This window comes from Perna viridis, chromosome 6 (assembly GCF_037379345.1).
Source record: "Perna viridis isolate PV_CMFRI_1.1 ecotype Kerala chromosome 6, ASM3737934v1, whole genome shotgun sequence".
Lineage (NCBI taxonomy): Eukaryota > Metazoa > Mollusca > Bivalvia > Mytilida > Mytilidae > Perna > Perna viridis.
This window is the reverse complement of record NC_142450.1, coordinates 45,783,869-45,810,990: the sequence shown is the minus strand read 5'-3', so window position 1 is coordinate 45,810,990 and position 27,122 is coordinate 45,783,869. Positions and strand designations below refer to the sequence as shown.

General features: G+C 32.2%; 1 protein-coding gene across 12 annotated transcripts in view; it reads right to left on the bottom strand.

The window, feature by feature from the left end:
- Positions 1-27,122, bottom strand: part of LOC148615256 (arrestin domain-containing protein 2-like) — a 59,686-nt gene that overhangs the window by 15,900 nt on the left and 16,664 nt on the right. For 4 of the 12 annotated variants that reach the window (XM_088590009.1, XM_088590008.1, XM_088590007.1 and 1 more), the window contains 4 exons: positions 12,488-12,620; positions 7,305-7,415; positions 3,466-3,692; positions 620-802 (listed from right to left, as the gene is read on the bottom strand). In XM_088590009.1, the coding sequence (XP_088446135.1) occupies positions 620-802; positions 3,466-3,692; positions 7,305-7,415; positions 12,488-12,605 (639 nt within the window). In that variant the 5' untranslated portion in view covers positions 12,606-12,620. Of the gene's footprint in view, positions 1-619; positions 803-3,465; positions 3,693-7,304; positions 7,416-12,487; positions 12,621-13,670; positions 13,810-15,418; positions 15,678-18,606; positions 18,739-21,677; positions 21,824-22,295; positions 22,436-22,588; positions 22,735-25,032; positions 25,122-27,122 lie in introns of those variants that run through there. The other 8 variants (XM_088590005.1, XM_088589998.1, XM_088590003.1 and 5 more) reach the window with 8 other exon arrangements.

Below are 27,122 nucleotides of genomic sequence, written 5' to 3'. Positions count from 1 at the left end.
GATTACACTAAAAAAGTGTCATCAACAACATAAAGTTACAATAAAAAACGACTAATTCAACATGATATAATTTTTTCCAAAATTAATTTTTTATCAAAGTTCTCAATAATAGGAGGTGCACTACATCACTATAAATATAAACAATGAGTTTTGCATAATATTAGTTGAATATGGTTAAATACTTTTTAAACTACAGATTACACAAATAAAGTACCCCCCTTAAGTCTGACGGATGGTGGTACAGACAGACAGACAGAGGGAAAAGGATACTAGACCTCTATTTAACATTGGTGATGCAAGTACAAATAGCATTATATCTTTTAGTATACGTCATAACAACTACCAGTCTACTGAAGTCTTTGATGCATATTTTTTGTATCTAATTGTGATGTTCTATTTGAGTGATATATGATAAGATATTATAAACATAAACGCATCTCCCAGTCACATTTTCTGGATAGAATTCACTATCAAGTAGAATAGCACTGTAATAGAATAAGTTCCCAGGTTATGAACCTGTCTTCTCTAGTTTGTTTATAATGCTTAATGTTTAGTCTCTAACACTACCAATTCAGTGTGATAATTAAAGGCCATGGGTTCCTTGGATTGAGATTCTTACCTGTATTAAAGACACATGTGTATGAGATATCCGCCGTGTACTGAGATTTTTTATTTCAGCATAGACAGGTATGGCATCACGTAAAGCAAATCCTTTCTTCTCCAGTCTGATAGAGGCTGTGACTGTTCCTGCTATACAACAGAATGAACCAACAGTCTCAAATGTGTCATTTTCTACTGGGTACTGAAAATAAAAAGAGACCTGTGAATAGAAAACATTTCAGAAACCCTTTCTTAACATGTTCTTTTTGCACCAGCATCTTAATTAAATTGTGTAGGGAATGTATCACATTTGGTTTAGTCATACTGACTTTTTTTGTACGATGACCTTTAAATGCAATATTGTACTGTTTTAGTATACAACCTACAGGGAACAATTCCTTATATAAATCTACAGATAATGAATAACTACAGGTATTAAACTGTTTTTTTTCATTGATACATAGTCCAAAGTTAAAGACAATTGGCTCAAAAATCAGTGATAACTCATGAAAGACAAGTTACAATCTTTTGAAATAATCTAAGTTCAAATTGTCACAATGGATCATTTAATAGCAAGCAATAAATGAAAAGAGCATTTTAATAACAGACCAATATGTTTCACATCAAACAAAACATAAAATACAAATAGAAATATTAATATTAATTTTCCATTTAACTGAGTAACTCATTAATTAGCAGCAGAACATGACTCCCCCATTTGTACTTTTAATTCAATGAGACCACACAGATTAATTAACATACTTGACACAGATTTACAATGAAGTAACAGATTGTGGAACATGTATTAGGATGGAATGCTAACAATGTAAAAAAATGTCTTCCCTGATGACAGTTAACATTCTTTGTATTGATTTGGTTGTCAATCAGGACAAGCAAGAAAATCTTGTACAAAAAAAATACAAAGCTCAAAAGTTCAATTATTTTCAAGTATTCAATAGCTATACTGTAAAAAGTACTGTCAGGATGAAACTTGAAGTTCCTGCCATTGACAGCTTGAAGAATACCAAAACAAGTTTCTTTTTTGTTATTCATTAAGTTTGCACAATCCCTTGCTTAAGAAAAAGTTAAATATTAGTCTCTGACATTTCATGTTTTAATGTATGTGGAGTATATTTTTTGTCTGTACAAGTTCAGGATAAACAAATACTTTTGACTAGCAAAACAACAAATTCATTGCAACAAAAATATAATATTTCGCAAGATTGATCTTGACCTTTGATCTAATGACCCAGAATAAATAATATTCTTCCTTGTTAGTCAGGCTTCCATCTATCCTTCATGGTAAATTAATGATATGAAGTGATATTTTCAGGAAGACAGTCCCTGACCTTAGATCTTATGAACTTTAAAACAATATTACAGGCTTCCATCTGCACAAATTACATCAAAATCCACCTAGGAGAACAGTTTAATTCAGAGTGAAAGACAGAGGAATAGAAAACTCTATCATTTAACACCCATTTATACTAAAGGCAAGAAACAATAAAATATCATGTAACCACAAAATGTGATTCTAACTATCATATCATCATGTACTAGGATTTTAACCACATTTTCCATGTCATATAAAACTTATCAGTTAAATTACACCAGCACAGCCTGACCCTTGAGATTTAAGTAGGAATTTCCTAATTCACTTCCACTTCCCAAACCTACATAGTTCATCTGGTGTTGAAAGCTTTCAGTATATGGCATGATTCTGAACAATATCAACTGAGTATGGTAACCCATGATATTATTTACTAAGTCTAATGAATTATACAGGGTGAACTAGTGGCATGTCAGCCTACATGACAAGGATGAGCAGGGCATATCAATCAATTTCTATACAAACCTACTCATACAAAAATGTGCAACTCATCAAATATAAAGTTTCCAATAATAACTAGTTCTATGAAATGTAATGCTCCACTGAAGTGCATACAGTACAGTATTAAATGTCTGTAGAAACATTCTCTCTATCTTAATTGTCCACAAAAAATATTTCAGAAAGGAAGAACATGTGGAATTGTTTTGACATAATGCTGCAGCCCCTCTTGGCACTTCCTGAACAGAGCTAATTTATTGCAAAAACTTAAATCTAAAGAGATTTTAAAAGCTCAGCAGTGTGCAGCTTCATGCAACTGTAGAGATCTAACCCTGAACAGTTGTGATTAAATGTTTGAAAAAGTATTGTTTTCTGACACAAATGAATGTGATCACAGAAGATTTGAAATTCAAAATTTTCTGATCTAGAGAATTAGATTCAGCATATCAAAGAACCCAAATATTCATATTTGCTGATATCGAACTGAATTGATTTTAAGGCCATTTGGACTATGATTATGACCATCTTAAATACAGGACCCAAAATCCTAATCTAAACACATGGTTACCTTTGGCATAATGAACAACTTAAAGAATTGTCTTTTTTTTATAAAATACAACAAAGGTTAATTTGGTACCATAATTAGGACAAACTTAAAAATGGGACATATAATAGAAAATCTCAATATGTGAATAGATTTGGCAGATCAATAAAACTCAAGAATTCTGTTTTTGTTGAAATTAATCAAAGCATACTTTTGGACCCCTGATGTAAACCTTTAAAAGAGGAAAGCATATGGCAGAGGACACAGACACTCATATGCAAAAATGTGGTCTTACAAAAAATGCTACAGCTAAAGCCAATATAATATAACAAATAGCAAGCTAAAATTTGAAGAAAAGCTGCACCAGAGAAAAACTCAAGTAAAGTCTGAACGTGGAAAAGGTTTCACCAGAAAAAAAACGCCTGAATCTGAGGAAAGCATGAACCTTCGGCACAATGAGCCTAAAATCAACTTCACAAGTATTTCTACTCACTGCAGCATCTGGTTCACTGTTGAGATCTAAGCAACCAATTACAGCAAACTTGCTGGTTCTCGTTGGATGGGGTCCTCCAGGGGTACAGATAGTCATTCTAGCATAATATCTTAACCTTCCATGTTTTCCTTTAAATGATGATGGTGCCTTTGGTGGTAGTGTGAATTCAAATGGAAAGTAATGTGAACCTGAGTGTAACACAGCACCATCTGATGTGTCCTTCTCTCCTGTAACATAGAAAAACACTTATGAACATGTGAGTAACACAGCACCATCTGAATTTTCTCTCTCCTGTAACATACACATGTGAGTAACATAGCACCATCTAGAGTGTCTCTCCTGTAACATAAACATGTGAGTAACACAGCACCATCTGGAGTCTCTCCTGTAATATAAACATGTGAGTAACACAGCACCATCTGGAGTGTCTCTCCTGTAACATAAACATGTGAGTAACACAGCACCATCTGGAGTCTCTCCTGTAACATAAACATGTGAGTAACACAGCACCATCTGGAGTCTCTCCTGTAACATAAACATGTGAGTAACACAGCGCCATCTGGAGTCTCTCCTGTAACATAAACATGTGAGTAACACAGCACCATCTGGAGTCTCTCCTGTAACATAAACATGTGAGTAACACAATCAGGGATCAATCATACAAAACATAATAAAACAGAATGTGGATAAATATCTGTAGATGATAGATATTGGTCAGATATTAAATATATGCTGACTTTACTGTTTTAATTGTATACATTATTATTTGATTGTAAACACGATGGCCTATATTAATGAATCCTAATGAATCTAATTTTCAATAAAGTTGTATTTCTGCTGTCTTATGTGAACTATAACTTGGAGCCTAGGTAATTCAATTCAATTAGATATACTAAGTAATTAATGTTCAACTTCTTCTGAATCACTTCATAAATCTCTGCCAGTATTACTTTACCATGTAATAACCAGAAAAATCAATTATTAAAAAGATCATGATATTGTCTTGTTATTCTTTGATGTCTAGGTTAACATGATAGTTATACAAGTAAAGGCTAAAATCATGAATTATTGAAACTATGAAATTCAACACATTCCATGTCCATGAAAATTTTATAACCTTTAGACTCCTACAATGATAAACAATGTTGCTTGGTTTCCAGTCAATACATGCTGTAATGTAATACAACATAAATTGTCAACCTGCCTACACAATAAGAGAAATATATCACATTGTTTCTGGTCAAGGGTAAAATGGTAAGGTCAATACAGAACAACTGAAGTGCAGAAAGCATCAAATAAGCATGATATAACTAGTAGATGAAATACATGGTTATGGGAAAAACAATTATAATCATGCATCATACAGACATCCATATATGGCAATATGCCCAACTTTTCCGATTTTGTTGCAATCCATTGAAACATTTACATTAACAGACAGACAGACAGACTGACCAGGATATTCTTCTCTCCCATTCTAACTTGGTGATAAAATTTGCACATGAATAATTTAACAAAACTTCATTTTACATTTTACCAGTTTTATAGATTTTAAACATATTCTCTTATGTATTATTTTTCCACTCTCTGTGGTAATATTAAGATTTTAGCATGCTTCCTTAAGCTTGCATGTTGAAAATCTTTTACCATCTCAAGTAAAGGAATGATTGTAACTCATTACTATGTTAGCTGTGAAAAATTGAGTCTGTACAGTAGAAATAAACTAAAGAATGTTATTATTCATGTTATCATAGATAAATAGACCACGTCTAAAGCATGTCTTGATTAACTTAAGTACATGTATGTATGATATCATATGAAGGTATCGTTGATATTAGGTACATCTCTAACAAAATATCAAGGTCATACTAACTCTTGAATTGTTTATGACATTTAAATCTAACGCAACATGTAGATCACATTTTGAAAAAACTAAAGATTTTAATGATAATAATAAACATTTAAAATTGATAGAATTAGTTGTTTAATCTAGATATAACAATTGTTTCTATCCCCTTTAATATCTTATGTTAACTTAAAACCTGGAATTTAATAGTTCAAAGCCCGTAAATAGCAGAACAAATCACATGCCAACATCCATATTATCATTAAAGGAATCTTTTAACTTTGATGAATGGTATATAGCTCTATATGAGAATTAATTGTCTCTGTTTCATTATCAGCGTTCAGAACATTTACAAGGTTCACATGATGTGATGGAATCATTCCAGATAAACATTTCTGCTGTTTGAACATTTCAAAATGAGAAGTTAAATTTTCCAAATTGAAGACTTCAAAAATATTTAGTGTACAAATATGGTTTATCTTGTAAAATACAATAGACAAAGTCTATCCTCTTTACCAAGGGGGTGTTGACTTATTTATTTTTAAGAAAACCATGATTTCTAAGAATCCTTGTGAAGACAATCAATTGATGTAGTGACAGTGTGGCTATCATACTTAGTAACACTCACATTGAAAACAATGATTAATTTAGAAAAATAACCCAAAATTTAGTTGGAAATTCCAGAGGAAAGGGTAAGGCCCTCAGTGTCCGTGACATAACAGCCACATTATTCTATTTTCTTCAAGATTTAATTTCTCTCTTATTGATTTGTCATGTAATTTCAGGCTTTTTGGAAATTCCATAGTTATTTTTCTAAATATTTTTCCAATACCATGTCAAGGAACTCATTTTATAGGAATCAGTTTCCTTCTCTGAGTAAGAACAAGCCAAATGACATTTATAAGTTGATAAATAAAATAGGAACCAATGTTATCTGATAAATAAAATAGGAACCAATGTTATCTAATAAATAAAATAGGAACCAATGTAATCTGATAAATAAAATAGGAACCAATGTTATCTGATAAATAAAATAGGAACCAATGTTATCTGATACATTGTAAAGATAGTCAAGAGAAATCCAACATTTCTTACACAGAACAGAGAATTTCTCCAGCTTACACTGACTGTCTCTAACTTACACCGACCTTCTCTAACTTACACAGACCTTCTCTAACTTACACTGATAATCTCTAACTTACACCGACCTTTTCTAACTTACACAGACCTTCTCTAACTTACACTGATTGTCTCTAACTTACACTGATTATCTCTAACTTACACAGACTCTCTCTAGCTTAAACAGATTTTCTCGGACTGACTTACACTGATTTTCTCTTACTTACACACATGTTCTCAGACTCACAAAGATCATCATACTGTCATTAAGACTCCTAAAATTATTTTTCCTTAATCAAGATGTCTTAGTTTTCCTTTCCTCTTTTGTTCACCCCTGACTTGACTTTTTATGAGCAACTCGCTAGGTGTTTCTAGAAAAGTAGAGGATGCTTACCCTACCGGTGCACCTGGTCCATGCTCCCAGTTTTTAGTGGAGTCTGAATTGCTTATTTATTTTTGTTGCTTAGTATGTATCATTTAAGTTACTTTATGTTCTTTGTTGTGATTGTCTGTTTTCCGTGTCTGGTCTTTGTCCCTGGATTACATTCTTTAGATTTTCACTAGAATCTTGGTTTCCTTGATTACTCTTTACTGTTTTGTATTGAGGGCACATTGTTATTTCAAGAGTAGGTCAACATGAATTACTGAAAGCTTATATTTATATAATTATTATATTTATATAATTATACTTTATGTTTTAAAGAATGTAACGTAATAAGCCATTATACTATATAATGAAAACATCACAACAATGTCTGAAAACACAGTTTAAGTTTGTTACAGAACAGTCAAGCTTAATTGATTCACCTTTTATACATCACATTAGTCAATATCACATTTTTCTACATTTGATTTTGTCATAATAGGAAACTACCTTTTATAGGAAGAACTGTTGTGTAATTAAAAACTTCTTCATCTGAAGCCTGGATATCACTGGATGTCATCCATTCAACCTTGGCTTCTCCGATGGCTTCTAAACATACGGCTGAAATACACCAAAACATATATAATTAAAACACTTCAGATGGAATGAGATGACTTTTGTTTAATCTATATTGTGACGGCAAGAAATAATGAAAACATCACTTGAACGACTTTGTAAGGATTCCTTTACTGTTTGTTAATCACATTTTTACACCATATCAAAAAATTAAAGTCTAAGCATATGTATCCCCCAATATTTAGACACCCTTAACTCTCCAACTATCTAAGACCCCCCAATATTTAGACAACCCCAACTCTCCAGCCATTTGAAATAAGACTACCAACATCTACACAACAATCCTACAAGATATGCTCTTCCAACTTAGGACATCAAGTTTTATTGTCAGAACCCAGATACTACAATATGACCTAAAACCTTATATTTTTATCAGTTATTATCAATTTTGTCTGGAAAATTTAATTAAATCCAAAATCAATCATTTTGATAAAAAGCAGAGGCACTGATTGAAGTTGTTACCAAATTTCTACCAGATCAAACAAAAAAAATAACAAAGTAGAAATCCATTTTTTCTTTTAAATTGATTTATACAAATGAATTACAGGCAGATCACTAGTTTATACAGCTGAATAATCACTGAAGAAAAAAATAATGCATAAGAAGAAAACTAGCAGGAGATAAAGTTGCTAACGAGTTTAATTAAAACAGAAAATCTGACAAAACTTTGAGGTGTGGACTAATTGTGATTTATCAGGAAGTTTATAACATTGTACCAAGGTACTGAACAATAACATATTATCATCACCTTTGATTACAAGACACTTCAGAGAGAGATCAAACTAGCAGTTGTTCTAGTTTCTCAAACCTTACTCAGCATATACCACTTCTTAATCTAATTAACCAACCAGTCTACAGTACAATATCATTCATCAAACCCTTCAATCTTTAAACATCAATTTTTCAGAATTATACAAATGAGTTTTTGGTAAATTACCCACTTTTATAAGTACTGAAGAAAGCATTAGTTTTTAAAAGGAACATAAATTTATCTATAGTACCATACAATTAAGCAAATCTTAAAACATGATTAAATTGTGAGATGTGTGTGTAGTGCTTTTAAGTGAGGTTCTGTGTGTGTGTAGTGCTTTAAAGTGAGGTTCTGTGTGTGTGTAGTGCCTTGAAGTGAGGTTTGTGTGTGTGGTGCTTTAAAGTGAGGTTCTGTGTGTGTGTGTGTGTAGTGCTTTAAAGTGAGGTTCTGTGTGTTAGTAGTGCTTTTAACGTGAGGTTCTGTGTGTGTGTGTGTAGTGCTTTAAAGTGAGGTTCTGTGTGTTAGTAGTGCTTTTAACGTGAGGTTCTGTGTGTGTAGGGCTTTAAAGTGAGGTTTTGTGTGTGTGTAGTGCTTTAAAGTGAGGTTCTCTGTGTGTGTAGTGCTTTAATGTGAGGTCCTGTGTGTGTGCAGTGCTTTAAAGTGAAGTTTTGTGTGTGTGCAGTGCTTTAAAGTGAGGTTATGTGTGTGTAGTGCTTTAAATTGAAGGTTTGTGTGTAGTGCTTTAAAGAGAGGTTTTGTGTGTGTAGTGCTTTAAAGTGAGGTTCTCTGTGTGTGTAGTGCTTTAAAGTGAGGTTCTCTGTGTGTGTAGTGCTTTAAAGTGAGATTCTGTGTGTGTATAGTGCTTTAATGTGAGGTCCTGTGTGTGTGCAATGCTTTAAAGTGAGGTTTTGTGTGTGTGTGTTGTGCTTTAAAGTGAGGTTGTGTGTGTGTATTGCTTTAAATACGAGTATTGTATGTGCACTGCTTTAAATATTCGTTTTGTGTGTGCACTGCTTTAAATACGAGTTTTGTGTGTGCACTGCTTTAAATATTAGTTTTGTGTGTGCACTGCTTTAAATATTCGTTTTGTGTGTGCACTGCTTTAAATACGAGTTTTGTGTGTGTGCTGCTTTATTTCACAAAAAAAAATCAACAGGACATAAATGTTAGATTAAGTGATACCCCACTACTTTATGTTGAAAAAAGGAGGACGACAGAATGTTCAAAATGGCTTAACCAGGAAACTGCAATTTGGATTTGCTAAAATTACACTTTAAAACCTGTATGTTATGGTACTTAACAACTGTGTAAAGTTTTTAAAAAATTCATTATTCTGTTCTCTATTTATTATCTGGAAACTGTTGGGGGTGGACAGGCAGACAGACAATTTTTTGGTAAATATCACATGATACCTCCATGCTTCATGTGGCAGGGTATAATAAAAAGTTAAGAGCATCAGATGTACTTCTCAAGGAGGCTGGCTGAAACTGTGAAATGTTGCCCTCTCCCTCATTTATAGTTCAATAAAGGTAAAGTCAATGTTATATGTCTACACTGATACTCCAACAGACATCATTACAGATATACATAAAATGTATGTACACGATAATTCCATTACATCCCCAAACAAAACATTTTCGAAAAATATCAATGAAAAGCTCTGCCATTTTAATCTTCTGAAGCTTAGATTCCATGTACATTCCTTTTATAAATTTTAAAAATATATATATATTGATAAAACACAATATTTTACTCATCATGATAGAATATGAAAAAAAAAATAGAAAACCTTTATTAGAAAACACTAAGAATATGGAATAAGGCACTTAAACCAGAATTCAGCTAATGGTTCAAGCATCACTAACTTATTTAATCATAAATACATATGTAACTCTTATGGTACAATCTCTGTTACTGACATTCTTAAGTTCTTTCTTATCATGAAAATTAAAGTTAAAACAACGTATACATACAATTATTACTAAAGCTATTATCAAGATGAAATTGCATGAATACAGAAGTAAACAATTGTCTTGTATTGGATTTCTCTGTAATCAATTTTTCTCTCTTGACAAGCAAAACAAACTTTTCCCTGAAACCAAATTCTTATTTCAATATTCAATTCCCTGATGCACATGTGAACAGATTATAAACCTGAATTGATATAATTTGATGTATCACGACAAATGCTTTGAATTGAAAATGACAATTTTTGTTTTCAGTTTCACAATGCCTGTAAACATAAAGAGAAAATGCTGGTTGTTAAACTGAACTTTTCAAGTGCATGAAGCAAGAGCATGCTAATGCAAAGACCTATTTCTATACATGCATTTGGGAATACCTCAATATTCTGCTATATTGAATGACATGCTCTGAAGGTCACTGAAGATGTAAACATTGATAAATCAAGTGACAGAAACCCTGTAACCAAGACCTATTCTTCATTAATTGGTCAGTATTAATTTTTCATGATGAATGAGATGGTACAACAAGGTGCTATTAATCTCATTACTCAAACTGCTATAGTAAACATATACGGAGAATATAGATGAATTCACTATGGCCTGCGTCAAATGGATTTATGAAAGAAATTTTGAATTCTTCATTTTTATTTTTATTTTGAGTCAAGAAATGTCTCACTAAAGAGACAATCATATCACTATTAAAATCTGAGAGATACCTTCTGATGAGATTAAACATGGGACTGTTTGTGACATCACATTAAAATATGACATCCCGTAAGTTCAAGGGAAATTTGGCAAAGCAGAGCATACAAATTGTCATAGTTATCACAAAATTAATTCTTGAAGTGAGAAAAAGAATTAAACACCACTAGAAAATGCAAGACTAAGAAATCTAAGACACCACTGGGTAAGATTTCAATGTTCTCTAACTCGGCAGAGCCTCCTTAGAGAACTTGAAAACATACCCTTGGGTGTGTCAGAATTCTCTGTCTTACATTCTTTGTCTTTTCAAGCTTTCATTATAAATATAATTTTAGGGGCAGATAACAGATTTGAATTTAGAGAGGAAAAGGACACAGAACAGAGCAATGCAAACATTTCTTTAATGTAATTCTTGATATTTTTTAATGAAAGGATGGATGTTTGTTCATGCTTTGTTAATTTTATGTGTAACTAAATCAATTCTTGCATTGTTTTCTCGAATTTTTCTCCTGTCCAAAAAACATGTTTGTCAATTTTAAGGAGGGCACATGCCCACAATGTATCCACTTAAATAGGCCCCTGATCTTATTTTATTTCTTGAACTAATAAGTGCCTCAACTTATTTCTATAAACAAATATGCATTATAGTTCTAGGAATTACTACAAGCTATAGTCCATGGCAAATTAAAATATTAAATTTCAATGTTCTAATTTGCCTGTCTAATAAAGGACACAAACCAGTCGGGTTTTTTACCTTAACTGAACTATATTTTTGTAATTTTCATAAACTTTATTTAAAAAAAGTTTTCAAGACTTACAATAAACCCCTAAAATGATTAAGGTTCCTCGATATTTTCATATATAATAGGATACTAGGAGGAAAGAAAAAAAACCTACATTACACAAAAACAGTAGGGTCATAACACAATGTATCAGTATGTACAGAAAATCTACTCTGTCCTTATTGGTGTCAACTCTAAGACTCTTACACAAAATACAGAAATTGATAAGGCCACATCAAGTAAATTTGTAGATTCTCATCCACCAGCAACTAAAAAAATGAGGCGGGTGGGAGGATTTTATTTTTTATTTTTTGATTTTCCAAGATTTGAAAAATCTTATTCCCGGTGACGATTCCTGGAAATGTGCACTTTAGGTTATGTTTGTGCCATACCAAGGCTTTTTTTCTTTAATTCCCCTTATAATGCGACTAACAGCGAAAACCATCCTGAGATCTGTAGAAAAATACCAAGATATTCTGTAAATATACACCATGTTACACTACAATTTTTTTACTGGAAGTCCATAATAATGTGTATAAGTACGTGACAGTAATGGACATAAAAGAAATCTGGAAATTTGAACCACTGTAAAAAAAAAATTTTAAATTGGGGCTGGCCCTTTTAAGTAGGGGTGGGTGGGGATGAGAATCTACAAATTTAATTGATATGGCCTAATAGAAAAATAACATTAGCAGAATTTCCTTAAGTTTGGAATTAATAATCACACAACCTTAAAACAGTAGAATACATAACAGCAAAACCAAATATCATAAACTTTAAAATCACATACAAAGTCATGACCTGTAGAAAATTTATTTACTTCATTTTTGAGTTTCCAGCAAAAAAATATTTACTCACTTTGTACAAACATGGAGTTCTTGAGAACAATCCATCCATACCCAAACACAGTATCACCAGCATGGTATGTGGCCAGTGGATTGTTAAATATTATCTGGAACTTCTCTAACTGTTCCATATCACCAACTGGTTCCTGAAAAATATGAAAACTAGTGTTCTAGTGCATAAAACTGGACCATGAAGTCCAGTCAAAGTTGAAGAGTAAAAACTGGACCATTAAGTCCAGTCAAAGTTGAGGAGTAAAGAAATATGTTTTCTAACAGTAAACAAAGAGTATTGTAAAAGTTCTTATCAGGTTTGTAGATAGAAACATTAAGCTGGGTAACTTATAACAAGAAATTTATTGGACATCAATACTATTACTTCAGGTTTAGTCCAATTTGTAAACACAAAGAATAATTTATCTAGTAAAAAGTGTTATTCACTGTCTTTATAAGGTTAAAGTTCACCTGATCAACAATTAAGTACTTTGTTTGACTGTACAATGCATCAGAACAAATTAACAGATATACAAGTAAATACTACTTTTATGTTATCATCATCAAATCCTTTTGATTTTTTTACATAAATACATTTTGCGCTCTAATTTGAAGACATTTTAAGGCAGCAATATAAACATTTACACAATGTCTACAATAATCCTCTGACCATCTAGTATTTTTTTTGGGGGGGGAGGGGGAGTGTATCAATTTGGTCTTTTCTACATTAATATTAACAGTATATACCAGTAGAAAACCAGAAATATAGTGTGATATTTTACTGTTAATACAACAACTACTGATTTCTTGACCAAAGTTAAAAATCTGACCCAAACATATTAGAGAATAGATTGACATGTTGTAGCAACACCAGAAAATGGTTTGAACTTAAGTTATCCACTGTTGCTACTATTTATTTGAATTTGTAAATAATTTGAAAAATTCAATACAAGCTGAAAAAAAAAATAACAATTTATTTTAAATTTACCAAACCAATGATTCTAAGAACATTTGAACTAAATACTAAAAAAAATTAAAATGGAAAGAAAAAATCAAATATATACTTTCTTCAATTTTAATATAACAGCAAATTAAACTTTCAATTATAATATATATTACTGTCATTGTAGAGAAAGAAATTTTTCAACCAAAAACAATTTAATTCAAAATTTTTAATTAAAAAATTGAAAAAAAAATCACTTTACCCCATCATCGAAATGCATAACTGCTACAAGCTCCATTGCCAATCACTTACTGACTGTGGAATCTACGGTGTCTTAATTCAATGATTTCAAACCTTGCATGAGAAGACGAAAATTAATCTACGTCAGTCAATTTTTAAACTCACTGCTCACTGATTATTTATTGACAAAACGGACTATTACAGTTACAAACTTCTATAAAGGGAAACACAACCAAGCAATAATAGACCAAGATAAATAAAAAATAGATTGCAGTGTTAATTGATTAATTGACACGGCAGTTATGGGCTTTTTCACTTCCAGCGTCAATATAAGAGAAAACGTCAATGCAGAAACAGGATACCAGCACTTATATGACATACATTTCAGTTTCAGGTATCATTGTATTAGTGGGTAGTATAAGACATTGTTCTCTCACTGAACAACCTATAATTATTGTTACTCTATTGACATTATAATTGTAGAGTCTCCAAGCAAAATATACACTACCATTGTCGCTAAAACAAACAATACAGAATTGCTAATTTCTAAAGTTACGATTTACAGATTTGCTGAATCAGAAATAATACCTTATTGAGATGGCATGATATTATATGACAATACCAAAATAATGACTGCTCCTGGAAGTCTTATTGTACAGTAAAGGCAGTTACAATGCCTACAGCTATCTAAGATGACGTCTTCACAGTTATTTCATGACTAAAATTTGTACACAAAGTAATACTCATTTTAGAGAAAATCTAAAAGAGTGAAACCCATGCTTTTTAAGTTGTAAATAAAAGTTAGAATCAATTACCACTTAAAGACTACCTAAGTTCAGGGGAACATTGTATCTTATGTTTAGTGTTTAAATCCATTATAATCTGAATTATTACACGAACTTATAAGGTCAAACCATTACAGCATTAATACTTTGTTAAATCATAGTCAATCTAACATAAGAATGATTTTTGACTTGACAATAGGAAATATTTAAAACTCATAAAGCAGTAATGTAAATATAGCGCCACCATTCCATTCTAATATGATACTTAATGGTTAATCAACTGTGAACCAGCTGACTTTAAAATTGAATCTTCTGTTCATAAATCGGTCAACAAGTTGTGAAGGAATTGTTCTTACATAATTTAACAAAAAGAAAATAGGGACTAACATGTTTTATTCAAGCTTTCTCCTTAACTACCAAGGGAGAATTCTAAAATGTATCTAAACTGAAGATAAATAACACTTTATTGAAGTTTCATAACTTAGAAATGGCCTAAAATTAAAATTTAAAGGCTTTATCTAAAATCATAAATAGATGTCACCAACAGAATATATCATACAAAGCTAACTGCTCAAACCCGAGTACATGCTAGTAAAATGGATTAATTATTCATTAACCTAATCAAAATGGATTAATTATTCATTAACCTAATCAAAATGGATTAATTATTCATTAACCTAATCAAAATGGATTAATTATTCATTAACCTAATCAAAATCAAGAGATTTTCTTTTTTTACCAAATAACAATTACATGTTTGTCATAAGAGCAAGACATTTATCAGATGGAAGAGTCAGCATGCCATTTCCAGTATTATAATGTTTAGAATAGATTAAACATTATTGCTGATCAATCAATAATACATTTCAAGCTCCAAAAAATCAAAACTAATACAATCAATAAAAAAGAATCCATCATCAAATTAAACATCATTAAATACAATAAATGAATATTACACACAAAACAAATCCAAAAATATTTTTACCTCATTTGGAATCATATTTAATTTCCTGTCATACTAGATTACCAGTTACCGGCAGGTCACTAATTATGGCACCGTCCGAAAGCCACAGATTAATTAGAACTAATCCATAACGTCTTTTACCTGTATCTACCTGAGAGAAGTTGGTTATTGAATCAATTGATCTTCAGGCAATATATAAACCATACAAGTTATCCTTAATCATAACATTGGTTTTGTATATTTCTCTGCCAGCAGGTGGGCTGTTAGAGTGCTTATATGATATGTGAACAATCAGTAACATCAATGTCGATAGGCCATTCCTATCAAACAAGGCTTGCTGTTTTTATAAGATATCATTACGATCAAATCTACCTCATTACACCTGAATTATACAACGTTACAAAAAAAAATCATCTATTTCATCTGCAGTTAATTACTAGATTTAAGAATATCAGTAGGTTTATTGTCTCTGCCATAGTTTAAAAAAAAGGGGGAATCAAGGGAACCAGGATTAGAACAGTAATAAAAAAACACATAATCAAAGGACAACAACTAGACACAGAAAATAGACACACACACAACATATAGAAACAAAAGTAAATGAACAACCTGGTCTCCACTACAGACTGGGTGAATGGACAATGTACACTGGTGATAGCTGAACAACCTGGTCTCCACTACAGACTGGGTGAATGGACAATGTACAATAGTGATAGCTGAACAACCTGGTCTCCACTAAAGACTGGGTGAATGGACAATGTACACTGGTAATAGCTGAACAACCTGGTCTCCACTACAGACTGGGTGAATGGACAATGTACACTGGTAATAGCCGAACAACCTGGTCTCCATTACAGACTGGGTGAATGGACAATGTACTACCTGGCCTCCATTGAAGCCTGGGTGAATGGACAATGTACACTGGTAATAGCTGAACAACATGGTCTCCACTAAAGACTGGGTGAATGGGCAATGTACTACCTGGCCTCCACTAAAGACTGGTTGAATGAACAATGTACTACCTGGCCTCCACTAAAGACTGGTTGAATGGACAATGTACTACCTGGCCTCCACTAAAGACTGGGTGAATAGACAATGTACACTGGTGATAGCTGAACAACCTGGTCTCCACTAAAGACTGGGTGAATGGACAATGTACACTGGTAATAGCCGAACAACCTGGTCTCCACTACAGACTGGGTGAATGGACAATGTACTACCTGGCCTCTACTAAAGACTGGTTGAATGGACAATGTACTACCTGGCCTCCATTAAAGACTGGGTGCATGGACAATGTACACTGGTAATAGCTGAACAACCTGGCCTCCACTAAAGACTGAGACAATGTACACTGGTAATAGCTGAGAAGTGAAAATACGAACTTGTTTGCTGATCTGGAAACTCATGATGAAATTTATTATAAATGGTCTTTAGATGTTTTAGGAGAATATTTCATGACATTTCATGCACAAAAAATAACTGACATTCAGTATAATGCTTCATTGGTCAAGGCAATTATCTACCATGTAAAATTATGACATCTTATTAAAACTAATTATCAATATATAATGTTCTTGCCATTCTGATAACCTTGTGACATATTATTCCAGCTGATTCCAGTATTACCAAGTTGTGTAATACTTCAGTGTATTAAGGTCAAGAGAAATTATGATCCTTTAATCCTAATATAAATCCTAGAGGGGGGTGGATAAAACTGTAAAATCCAGGGGCATGAAAGTGTCAAAGAGAATTTAAATTGACCTTGATATTCAGGCAAATTAATGACTTCCCAAGAGACTGCTATAACCTGACTTTTCATGAAAAGAAAATATTAATCATTTACTGTCAGAATTCAACCAATAAAACTGTGAGGACAAACTCACTTTAGGATACTGCCTGTTCCCAATAATCATATGGTAAAATAAAGGACAAAAAAACTCCAACTGGAAGGTCAATACAGTCTAAAACTTGATCCCAAGATATGGCAGACAAAAATAGAGCTTCACTCTTAATATCAAATAGCTGTGATATGCTGTTGCAGAAAAAGATGTACTAGCTAAAAAGTTGTGGACCAATGCACAGACAGATATATAGACAGTAACCATAATCACTATATACCTCCTCCAGAGGGTAAGGGTGAAAACAAATCTGCAATGAATCTTCCATAAGTCAGCAACAGTCCACTGTCCAACCCAGTGTGAGGAAACCCTTCCAACAGAAAACTGGGCTAGGCATAAATGCTGATTCAAAGAAAATTTTTTTGAAAAAAAAAAAAAAAAAACACTTTTTTTCTGAACTTAGGGCTCCTATTGACATTCAGTATAGATAAACAAGACAAATGATTTGCCTCATTTATTTGTGAACATGTTATACTTTTAAGTATTCAATTTATTTTTACTAGTACAATGAGAATGGATTATAAAAACAAAACTTTTCTCACAAGGCCAACTTATACACTATCATCTTTCAGCACAATGCATTTGATCCTTAAACTTTTTGTTTGATCTTTAATAAAAATTGCCAAATCTTGCACATTTCTGTCTGCAAAATCTGACAGCCCTAAAGCAGGTTAGGGATTAATGAAGACATGTGGAACCAATAGGAGCCCGAATCGTGCCCCATCTTCACCTCTGGGTGCATGCATTATCAAAAGTGCTAAGGTGGTGTATTCTTCAAGTTAAACTGCATGTAACACTATAAAAACTGGATTAGGTCAGAATGAGTCCCACCCTTACAAAAGTCACTTACCTTGAACCAAGTTTGATAATGCACAGAATACAATAATACACTTTATTTAACTACATGTTCTGTAAAAATATTGTTGTTCACAACTGCACAGTTTTTTTCTCTCGATACCTGTGATTTTTGCTTTAAGTAAAATGAAGTGTTGACAGGTATTATTCCCCTAAATTTTACCAATATCTGATATGCACATCTTCATATAGCAATAGATAAATGTGCATAATTTCACCTTAAAGCACAATGCAAAGTTTTTGAAGTTTTGCACTCACAAAATATTGATGATACAGGTCAATAACAAGGTACGATCAACAATTGATGATATAGGGTACAATCAACAATAAGTTAAACAAAATAACTACGCAAGACAAAGAGAAAGTGTATCCTATCATCAAAAGAACTGAGCGTTGTATATTGTTGGTTAAACCAATATCTTTTCTCCATCATGAACATATTTTCCAAATAATTACCTTGAAAGCAAGATGTGTTGGAGTCTCCATTGTTTAAGCACAGTAAACATGCTTAATGAATATGCTGCTGATAAGATGTTGGAAATACCCCTCTCATAAACAGGAAATCACTACTTCAGGCTACCAATTTAAACCTACATGTAACTAGATGTAATAACACAGTACTTTATATCAATCTATCAACAGTATTTGTCATAAAGACATCATTACAATCTCATTCTAGACATTGCTGAAAGGTTAAGACTGTTAGGATTGCTTTCTAAATACTGGCTCTAACTGATAATGTTCCCATCAAAGAAAACAGATGAGCTAATTACCAAAAACCAAGCACCTGTAGGACAGCTAACTTTGTAACATAAAGAGGTTCAGAAATGCCAATTACCTTAAATTAAGCACCTGTAGACAGGTGTCATCAAAGAGAATGATAGATGAGTTCCCTCTATCTCCCAGTAAGATGGTGGAAACCCATTTTCTCATTATCCTTTGCACCATACAGACTTTCTCCAAGATATTGCTCTATTTTTATGTACAACAGACAAAGTTGATTGTTAAGTTAGGCATTGTCTCATCTCGTTTTACATTCTTGTAGACTTTGTAAGTTTATCTATTACCTTTTATTAACTTAAATAAAAAGAATTAAACATATATAATATTCAATGAAAGTGGACTGATATTTGCCTTTTACTCAGGACTCCTTTATAATAATCTAACTGCCCAAAACATTTCCATTACCATGCATGCAACACATACATAGCCTATTACATTCTGTTTGAACTTTAAAGAATTATAAAAAAAAAAATTCATCCGAACTCTGCCATTTAAAACTCAAACCTGTAATATCACATCTTTTACACTGTTTCATTCCATCTTTAAAATACCACCAATCAAAATTTCATTGAAAGAAAAAACTGAGTAGTAGGCAGGAAACAAAGGGGTCAATTTTATCAAAGTATTAATAGTACATGTACTGGTAATTCATAGGCAAGGGAATAAAACAAAACTCCTCACTAGTGAGTAACCTTGTAACTGTTTTCTAGTGAGTTACCTTGAAACTCCTCACAAAGGAGTAACCTTGTAACTGTTCACTAGCGAGTAACCTTGAAACTGTTCACTAACCAGTTACCTTGAAACTCCTCACAAGGGAGTAAACTTGTAATTGTTCCCTAGCGAGTAACCTTGTAATTGTTCACTAGTGATTTACCTTGAAACTCCTAACAAGGGAGTAACCTTGTAACTGTTCATTAGCGAGTAACCTTGTAATTGTTCACTAGCAAGTTACCTTGAAACTCCTCACAAGGGAGTAAACTTGTAATTGTTCACTACCGAGTAATCCTGAAACTGTTCACTAATGATTTACCTTGAAACTCCTCACAAGGGAGTAACCTTGTAACTGTTCATTAGCGAGTAACCTTGAAACTCCTCACTAGTGAGTTACCTCGAAACTTTTCACAAGGGAGTAACCTTGTAACTTTTCACTAGCGAGTAACCATGAAACTCCTCACTAGCAAGTTACCTTGAAACTCCTCACTAGTGAGTAACCTTGTAACTGTTCACTAGCCAGTTACCTTGAAGCTCCTCACAAGGGAGTAACAATGTAACTATTCACTAGTGAGTAAACTTGTAACTGTTCACTAGTGAGTTACCTTGAAACTTTTCACAAGGGAGTAACCTTGTAACTTTTCACTAGCGAGTAACCATGAAACTCCTCACTAGCAAGTTACCTTGAAACTCCTCACTAGTGAGTAACCTTGTGACTGTTCACTAGCCAGTTACCTTGAAGCTCCTCACAAGGGAGTAACAATGTAACTATTCACTAGTGAGTAACCTTGTAACTGTTCACTAGTGAGTTACCTTGAAACTCCTCACTAGTGAGTAACCTTGTAACCCCTTGCCCAATCAGTAAAGACAGAATATTAACATCATTAAACACTGCAGAAGTTATCAGAACAGTTGATCAGACCTCCACTGGTCAGTAACCTTCATATCAGGTAAGGGAGATAATTATCTCAGTAGTATTTCCGCAGATTTACAGGAAATTAGCAGGTATTCTATAGCTAAGGTAGTAATTAGACATTGAAACATCTCTACAGTATGGACATACAAGTAGCAAGTATCATAATTATAGGTTTTGTCCTGAGTAGTAAGGATAATAAAGGTCGTAAAAGGTCATCATAAAATGGCTAACCTATTTACACTTAAATGGTTATTCAAATAGTGTATTGATACAAATCTTTTACTTTCCTTATCATATAGATAATAGTAGCAGTACTGGTATATGTATAACAGGTTGAAAATTCCCTTCACCCAAAACAGAAAAAAAAATGTAATCTTAGCATTCAGTTTGATGCTTCTACCTTGACAGAATATCTTTAGAAGCTGACTACTGACAGAACAACAATAAACATAGTTCAGTCCATGTGACTAAAATACCACTTTCTTCATGATTTTTGCAGGTTAGCTTTCAAAAAGTAATGCTATTATCATATGTACTACCCAGTATAACAGGTAAATACTTAAACTGCATGGAAATGGCTTTACCATCATAAAGAATTACAAGAATTGTAAAATATCAAAGGCTAAAGAACATCTTCAAAGTATTTCAAATGAATTAAGATTAGTAGGTCATGTTTTGATATAAACTATTTTAAGGAAGACTTCAAACATAACTTACAAATGCTAATGTTATTAGCAGTAACATGCATAATAAGAATTGGAACAAGTACTTCAATATATTTAACATATAATTGAATGCCTTTAGACTTCTTTTGTCCTAATTATAAATCAATCATTGAAAGGAAACACATACTTTACTGAAGAATATACAATAAATATAATGATCAATATTACCATCTCAAAAAAAAAAAAAACATGACAATCCAAACCCATTCAAAGGACATGACAAGTCAATTCTTTAAAAAGCCATTAGTTCAACAATGACCAATTGTTATATTTTGATTTGTAAGTCAATAACTTACAGTTATTCAAAGTTATGATTGAATCCATTTAATATTCTATTTTTTTCCCATGAAGTCAAACACCAAGACTAAAGATCAAAGAAAAAAATATCTTACCAAAGAACGACATCCAACAAGAAACACAGACAGAAATGATGTCCTGTAGGTCAATATATTACCATAGTACCATTACAATAGCAACTAAACACCTCATCAGACACTCCACAATCACAAAACTAGTCAATTTATATTGTTACAAACATCCCAAAGCAACAGATTGTATATTAAACATTTATATGATCAGGATCTGCAACGACCATTTCTCCCACCTTTTGTCTTAACCCCAATACATGAGCAGACAAATGAGCAATGTTTTATTGTCACTGGGAAGTCAAAGAATTATATCTCCAGCACTTCATAAGACTGCTAACAAGTAGAAATCAATGTTGGTAGCTGACTTAAAGATTAACAATGCTAAAACCTATGGGATAATGGTTTCTGACTTTACTTCAGGCCTTTTATATAAGCAGATAAGTACTCATTCAGTACAAAGATTATGTAACAGACAAACCTTGCAGCTTACAGCAAAGATTATGATCATACTTAAGCTAGCTTTAGCAACCAAAGGCCAATGTGGAACCATGTTTTCACGTAATACTTAAACATTAAAATGTTATCCAATGTACAGAAATATATGTACATTTAAAACAAGTATGAAATAAGATGTCCACATACCATTTTTGAGAATACTATCCAGACAACCCTTGACAATTTCTACAAACTGCTATACATGTAGCAGGAAGTCATTCATCCTACTTGTACTATAATGTATGGTTCTAACAATAAGTAGCATACATGTCATTCTAAAAATAATCTAAATTCATTGTACTCTGTTAGACTAGTAAGCATAGAATAGTAACAATATATAGACGTCATGTAGATCACATTTCAACCCTGAACACATAATTAATAATTCAATCTAATCGTCCCATTAAACCATTTAAAGACAAAAACAATTTTAAAAATACCTTATAATTTGTCATTAACCAAAACCTGATTACTTCCATTGTAGCAAGTTTCCAAATAGTTCCAACTGCTGACGGTATATATACGAACAGAAATTAACCTAATTCAGATAAAGCCAAATCTTCACATATCAGATAAGAGTACATACAAACATTCAAGTGGACTATCTTGACATGCTAACGTCAGAATGACTTGTCAATCTAATAACAGATGGAACAACCCTTACAGATCCTGGGATCTGAGGACAGCGACACTATCCCCTCATTTTTGGAAAATTTTGTACAAAAATTGGGTTAAACAAGACTGCTTCCAGTAGCCATATGTCCACAACTACCACAAAAATGTTGAAAAGTAAAACAAACAAAAAAATTTAGAAAATAATAGCATGGTACCCCTTTTTGAAGATTTTTTGAATCCATCCATGCCTTATACCATGGTTTTAACTCACCGTGGAAGACTACAATCTGTGGAGTGGCTAAATTCAACAAACACAATAAACTTACAATCAGCACCAGAGATGATACTTTGGAAATTGCTAATAAAAATTAATTTGTTTTATTTATTGGTTTTACATAATATTTTATCTTTACTTTGGGATGTCAATATTCGAAACTATCAGTCACATCAGAAAAAAACATCTATGGAATAAATTACACCAAGACAATAAATCAACCCTACCTATATAATAATGAAAAATATATTCAAACTTTGTTAATATGAAATTCATGTGAAAATCTTGTGACAATACTTTGACTGTGGAGGGTATGACATTGAAGATTGCCTTATTGCCCTAGACAAGTGAAGCTACCATTAGGACAGCTTAAGGTTAAATTATACTTGCCTGAAGAACAACAAAATTTTATTCTTTTTTCAACATTCATTTACTAAAGCACAACATAGATTTCAATTGGGCATGTAGAATTTTCATCAACTTGCCCTATAGGACAATGTTTATAAAATGTTAATGCCATACCCTGATGGGCCAATGTTCAATTCAACAAAACATTACTCTATAGTTTTTCCATGTGTTTTCTAATGCATCTAATACAAGTATATGCTGTGCACTCACAGATAAATACTCTATCCACATACTCAACAACTATAAAGATTTCAGAGTATTAATAGTAAATCTATACAAATAATCTGGATGACAAAAGAAAAATTTGTACAGCTGATTATTATTACATGTATGATATCTTCAGTCTTGACTTTTAAGTAAAATGTTTAAATTTTAAACACGAATTATAATGCAAAATTACCTACATGTATTTGTCATCAATAACCAGCTGTCTTATTTAATAACATGGACCAAATTCTAGTTTCTTTTTTTCCAATGCAACTCTGTTTACACTTGAGCAGGCTTTTGTCAAACAGAACAAAAATCTTTATATATAAATAAATATTAAACATTTTTTTTCATACCTGGGAACATTCCAACACATGTGGATCTATAGAGGGATATGTTACATACTTAAAATATCTGGAAAAAGATCGATACAAACTGTTCTCTGCTAAGGTTGACAAACAGGGAATCAACAAAAAGCCTGCCAAATCAGCCATATTGGACCTTTATTGGTAATCCCTAGGGTTCTAATAACATACTAATACCCTTCCAGGTCATTTATTTCACTTTAGTGCAAAAAGATGTATGCATAAATTGTCTTTATGCTCAAACAGACAGAGAAATAACTAGTTCATGCATACATCTGTGATGCAATTCTTTAATTAATATTTTAATCATTAAACACAGAGCACTACCAGGAGTCCTTAGGTCAGAAACCTTAAACATTCTTTTAATCTACAGAACCACCTTTTGACAAATCGTTATCTTGCTATATAAAATAATCATCTTTTTTCTCATCCGTTAAGTTTCTTTCTATATTATTAATGAGTTTATGCAATAAAATACAACTGAATGGGGAAATTCAAAAGCTACATAGTCTGTCACATAAGACAGTTTAATCAAGTGCAGAAAATTGAGATATTATTGTATATGAATGTCACAGGACTGAAATCACATTTATTAAAATTTTTGCTATGAATTCTTTTTCATTATTTAGATAAGTTTTATTCATTTAAAAAAAGTAAAAAATCAGTTTCATAAAATACTCTCAACAATATGAAAATCAGCAGTATTCTGTATCAAAAAAGAGTTGTGTATTGTTTGGCAAGCAAAGTGAAACAATGAGAATGAGTCTGAATTGAAAACAAAAATCATTTTCACAAATAGAAGAACATACCCAAGATAGTTTTTACTACCTGCAATTTCATATCATGAAAACCATTTTATTTTTTCCAAGGAATATGGAACTTTTTTCTGTATTTTTTTTTGCACTTAATTAGAAAAAGTTTATTAACAAAACTTACTTAAGATTATCAATTCAATCTACCCTGTAATTTACATATCTATTATCACCAATAAAATCAACAGGCCAGAATAACTTACTTGCCAACTCTAACCAAATCAAACTCCAATCAAAATTAAAATTCCAGAGCCCAGTTGCTAACCCATCCAAAATAAAGAACTTCCACTACCTAAGAAAAGAAAAACAAATAGAGAATGGTGTGACACATGTTATGTCTGTTATAACCTTTACATGTAGAGGTTACAACCACATGGTGATCATAATAAACATTGACAAATAATCTCTCTTCTTCCATGCCTGGATGTCAGTAATGGTTATATAAGTCATTAATGGACACAAGCTGGCTCCAACTACACCTCATGCAAGTCATTATAACAGGGGAGGTATAAAATACTAATTTGAGCTTAATTATTCCTTAACTTTCTTGTTACAGAACAATGATCTTTCTCTTCCATTGTTTTTTTCTGATTCTTGGCCAAATATCTGATGCTTGATAAAGAGATATATTCATAAAGATTGTTTTTGGAAAAAAGAGATTATTGCCAACTGGGGTTATTGTTCATATAGCCATCAGTTTTATATAAAACTTTAGTATATTGTAAATTTCCTAAAAATCAGTATAAAAATATTCAATGTAATGATAGAGGAAATGGAGGATAGAGGAAATGGAGGATAGAGGAAATGGAGGATAAATAGAAAAATTTAGACAATATAACAATCAAGTAAATACAAATCATGTTGAAGTTCCTTCGTAACTTTACAAATCATGTTGAAGTTCCTTCGTAACTTTTTGTAGGCAATGCATTTTGCTGATAAAAAATGAAAGTTTTATCTTGACAAATCATGATACTTAAATATTTGTCTTTGAATAAAAATTGAATGGAAAAAGACATTGTTTTGCTTTAGTTAGAAATTGAACTTTTTGCAAATGCTATAAAAGCAAAATGTAACAAGATTTTTCAGTTGAAAAGTTGTATCGGGGAAAGTATGAAAGCAGTAACAGAATAGTAGATTCAACAAATTAAAAGAGTGGAAAAAAATTCCAGACTTGACGTAGAGCAATGTGTCATTTGGTTAAGCTTTTAAGGAATGGTATAGATGTAACTAGAGGCTCTAGAGAGCCTGAATCGCTCAAATGTTCAAAAATTGTCTTTATAGCTTTCTAAAGCTGGACTGTTGACCTTACCGTACTATTGTCACAACAATCATTTAATCAATACAAAGCATCTTAGTTATCCAACCAGTTTTCATATTATAAAATAAATCTCTAATTGTCATTTTTTTCTCTTCAAGGGCAATAACTCCAACATTAAGTAACAGATCTTTACGAAAATTTTAGCAAAGGTCGAATTCACCACACTGATCAATCCCCCCACCCCCTAGAAAATTAGGCTGAACCCTTTGGTATTCAAGTTATGACAACTAGTCATCAATTTTATCAGTGATGGCTATGTTTTCGACACATAAAAAAATGTTAAGGATATCCTAACAAACATTCATGCAATGTTTGGTTACAATCCATCCTACGAGTTGTCTAAGAGGAGATTTTATTTTTTTAAATTCATTTCAGGACCAATTACTCATTCATTTGTCAACAGATCTTTCTGAAAATTTCAGCATTCACATACATTTACATGTAGGTAATCCTATCATGCTGAACAATTTTAATCCCTGCCAGATTTTAGCTAAACCAAACTGTTTTTGAGTTATTTGCATGATTCTTCAATTTGACCCCTATGGTCTATTTTTAGAAACAGTGGCCATGTTTTCCACAAGATAAAAAATCCACAAGCATAGATTGCTAAACATATTCTACATAATATTCATGCAAAGTTTTGTTTTAATCCATCCAGTAGTTTCAGAGAAGATTTTCAGGACCCATAACTCATTCATTCGACAACAGATCTTTCTGAAAATTTTGCCATAGGTCCATCCCATCATGCTGAACAATTTTACACCCTACTAGATTTTAACAAAACCAAACTGTTTTTGAGCTATTTGCATAATTCTACAATTTGACCTCTATCATCTATTTTTAGTAATGGTGGCCTTTTTTTTGCCAGATTAAAAATCCACACCCAAGAATTTTTAAAAGTACCCTCAGAAATGTGCATGCAAAGTTTGGTTACAATCTATTGAGAAGTTTCAGAGAAGATGTTTGGTCAGGTGA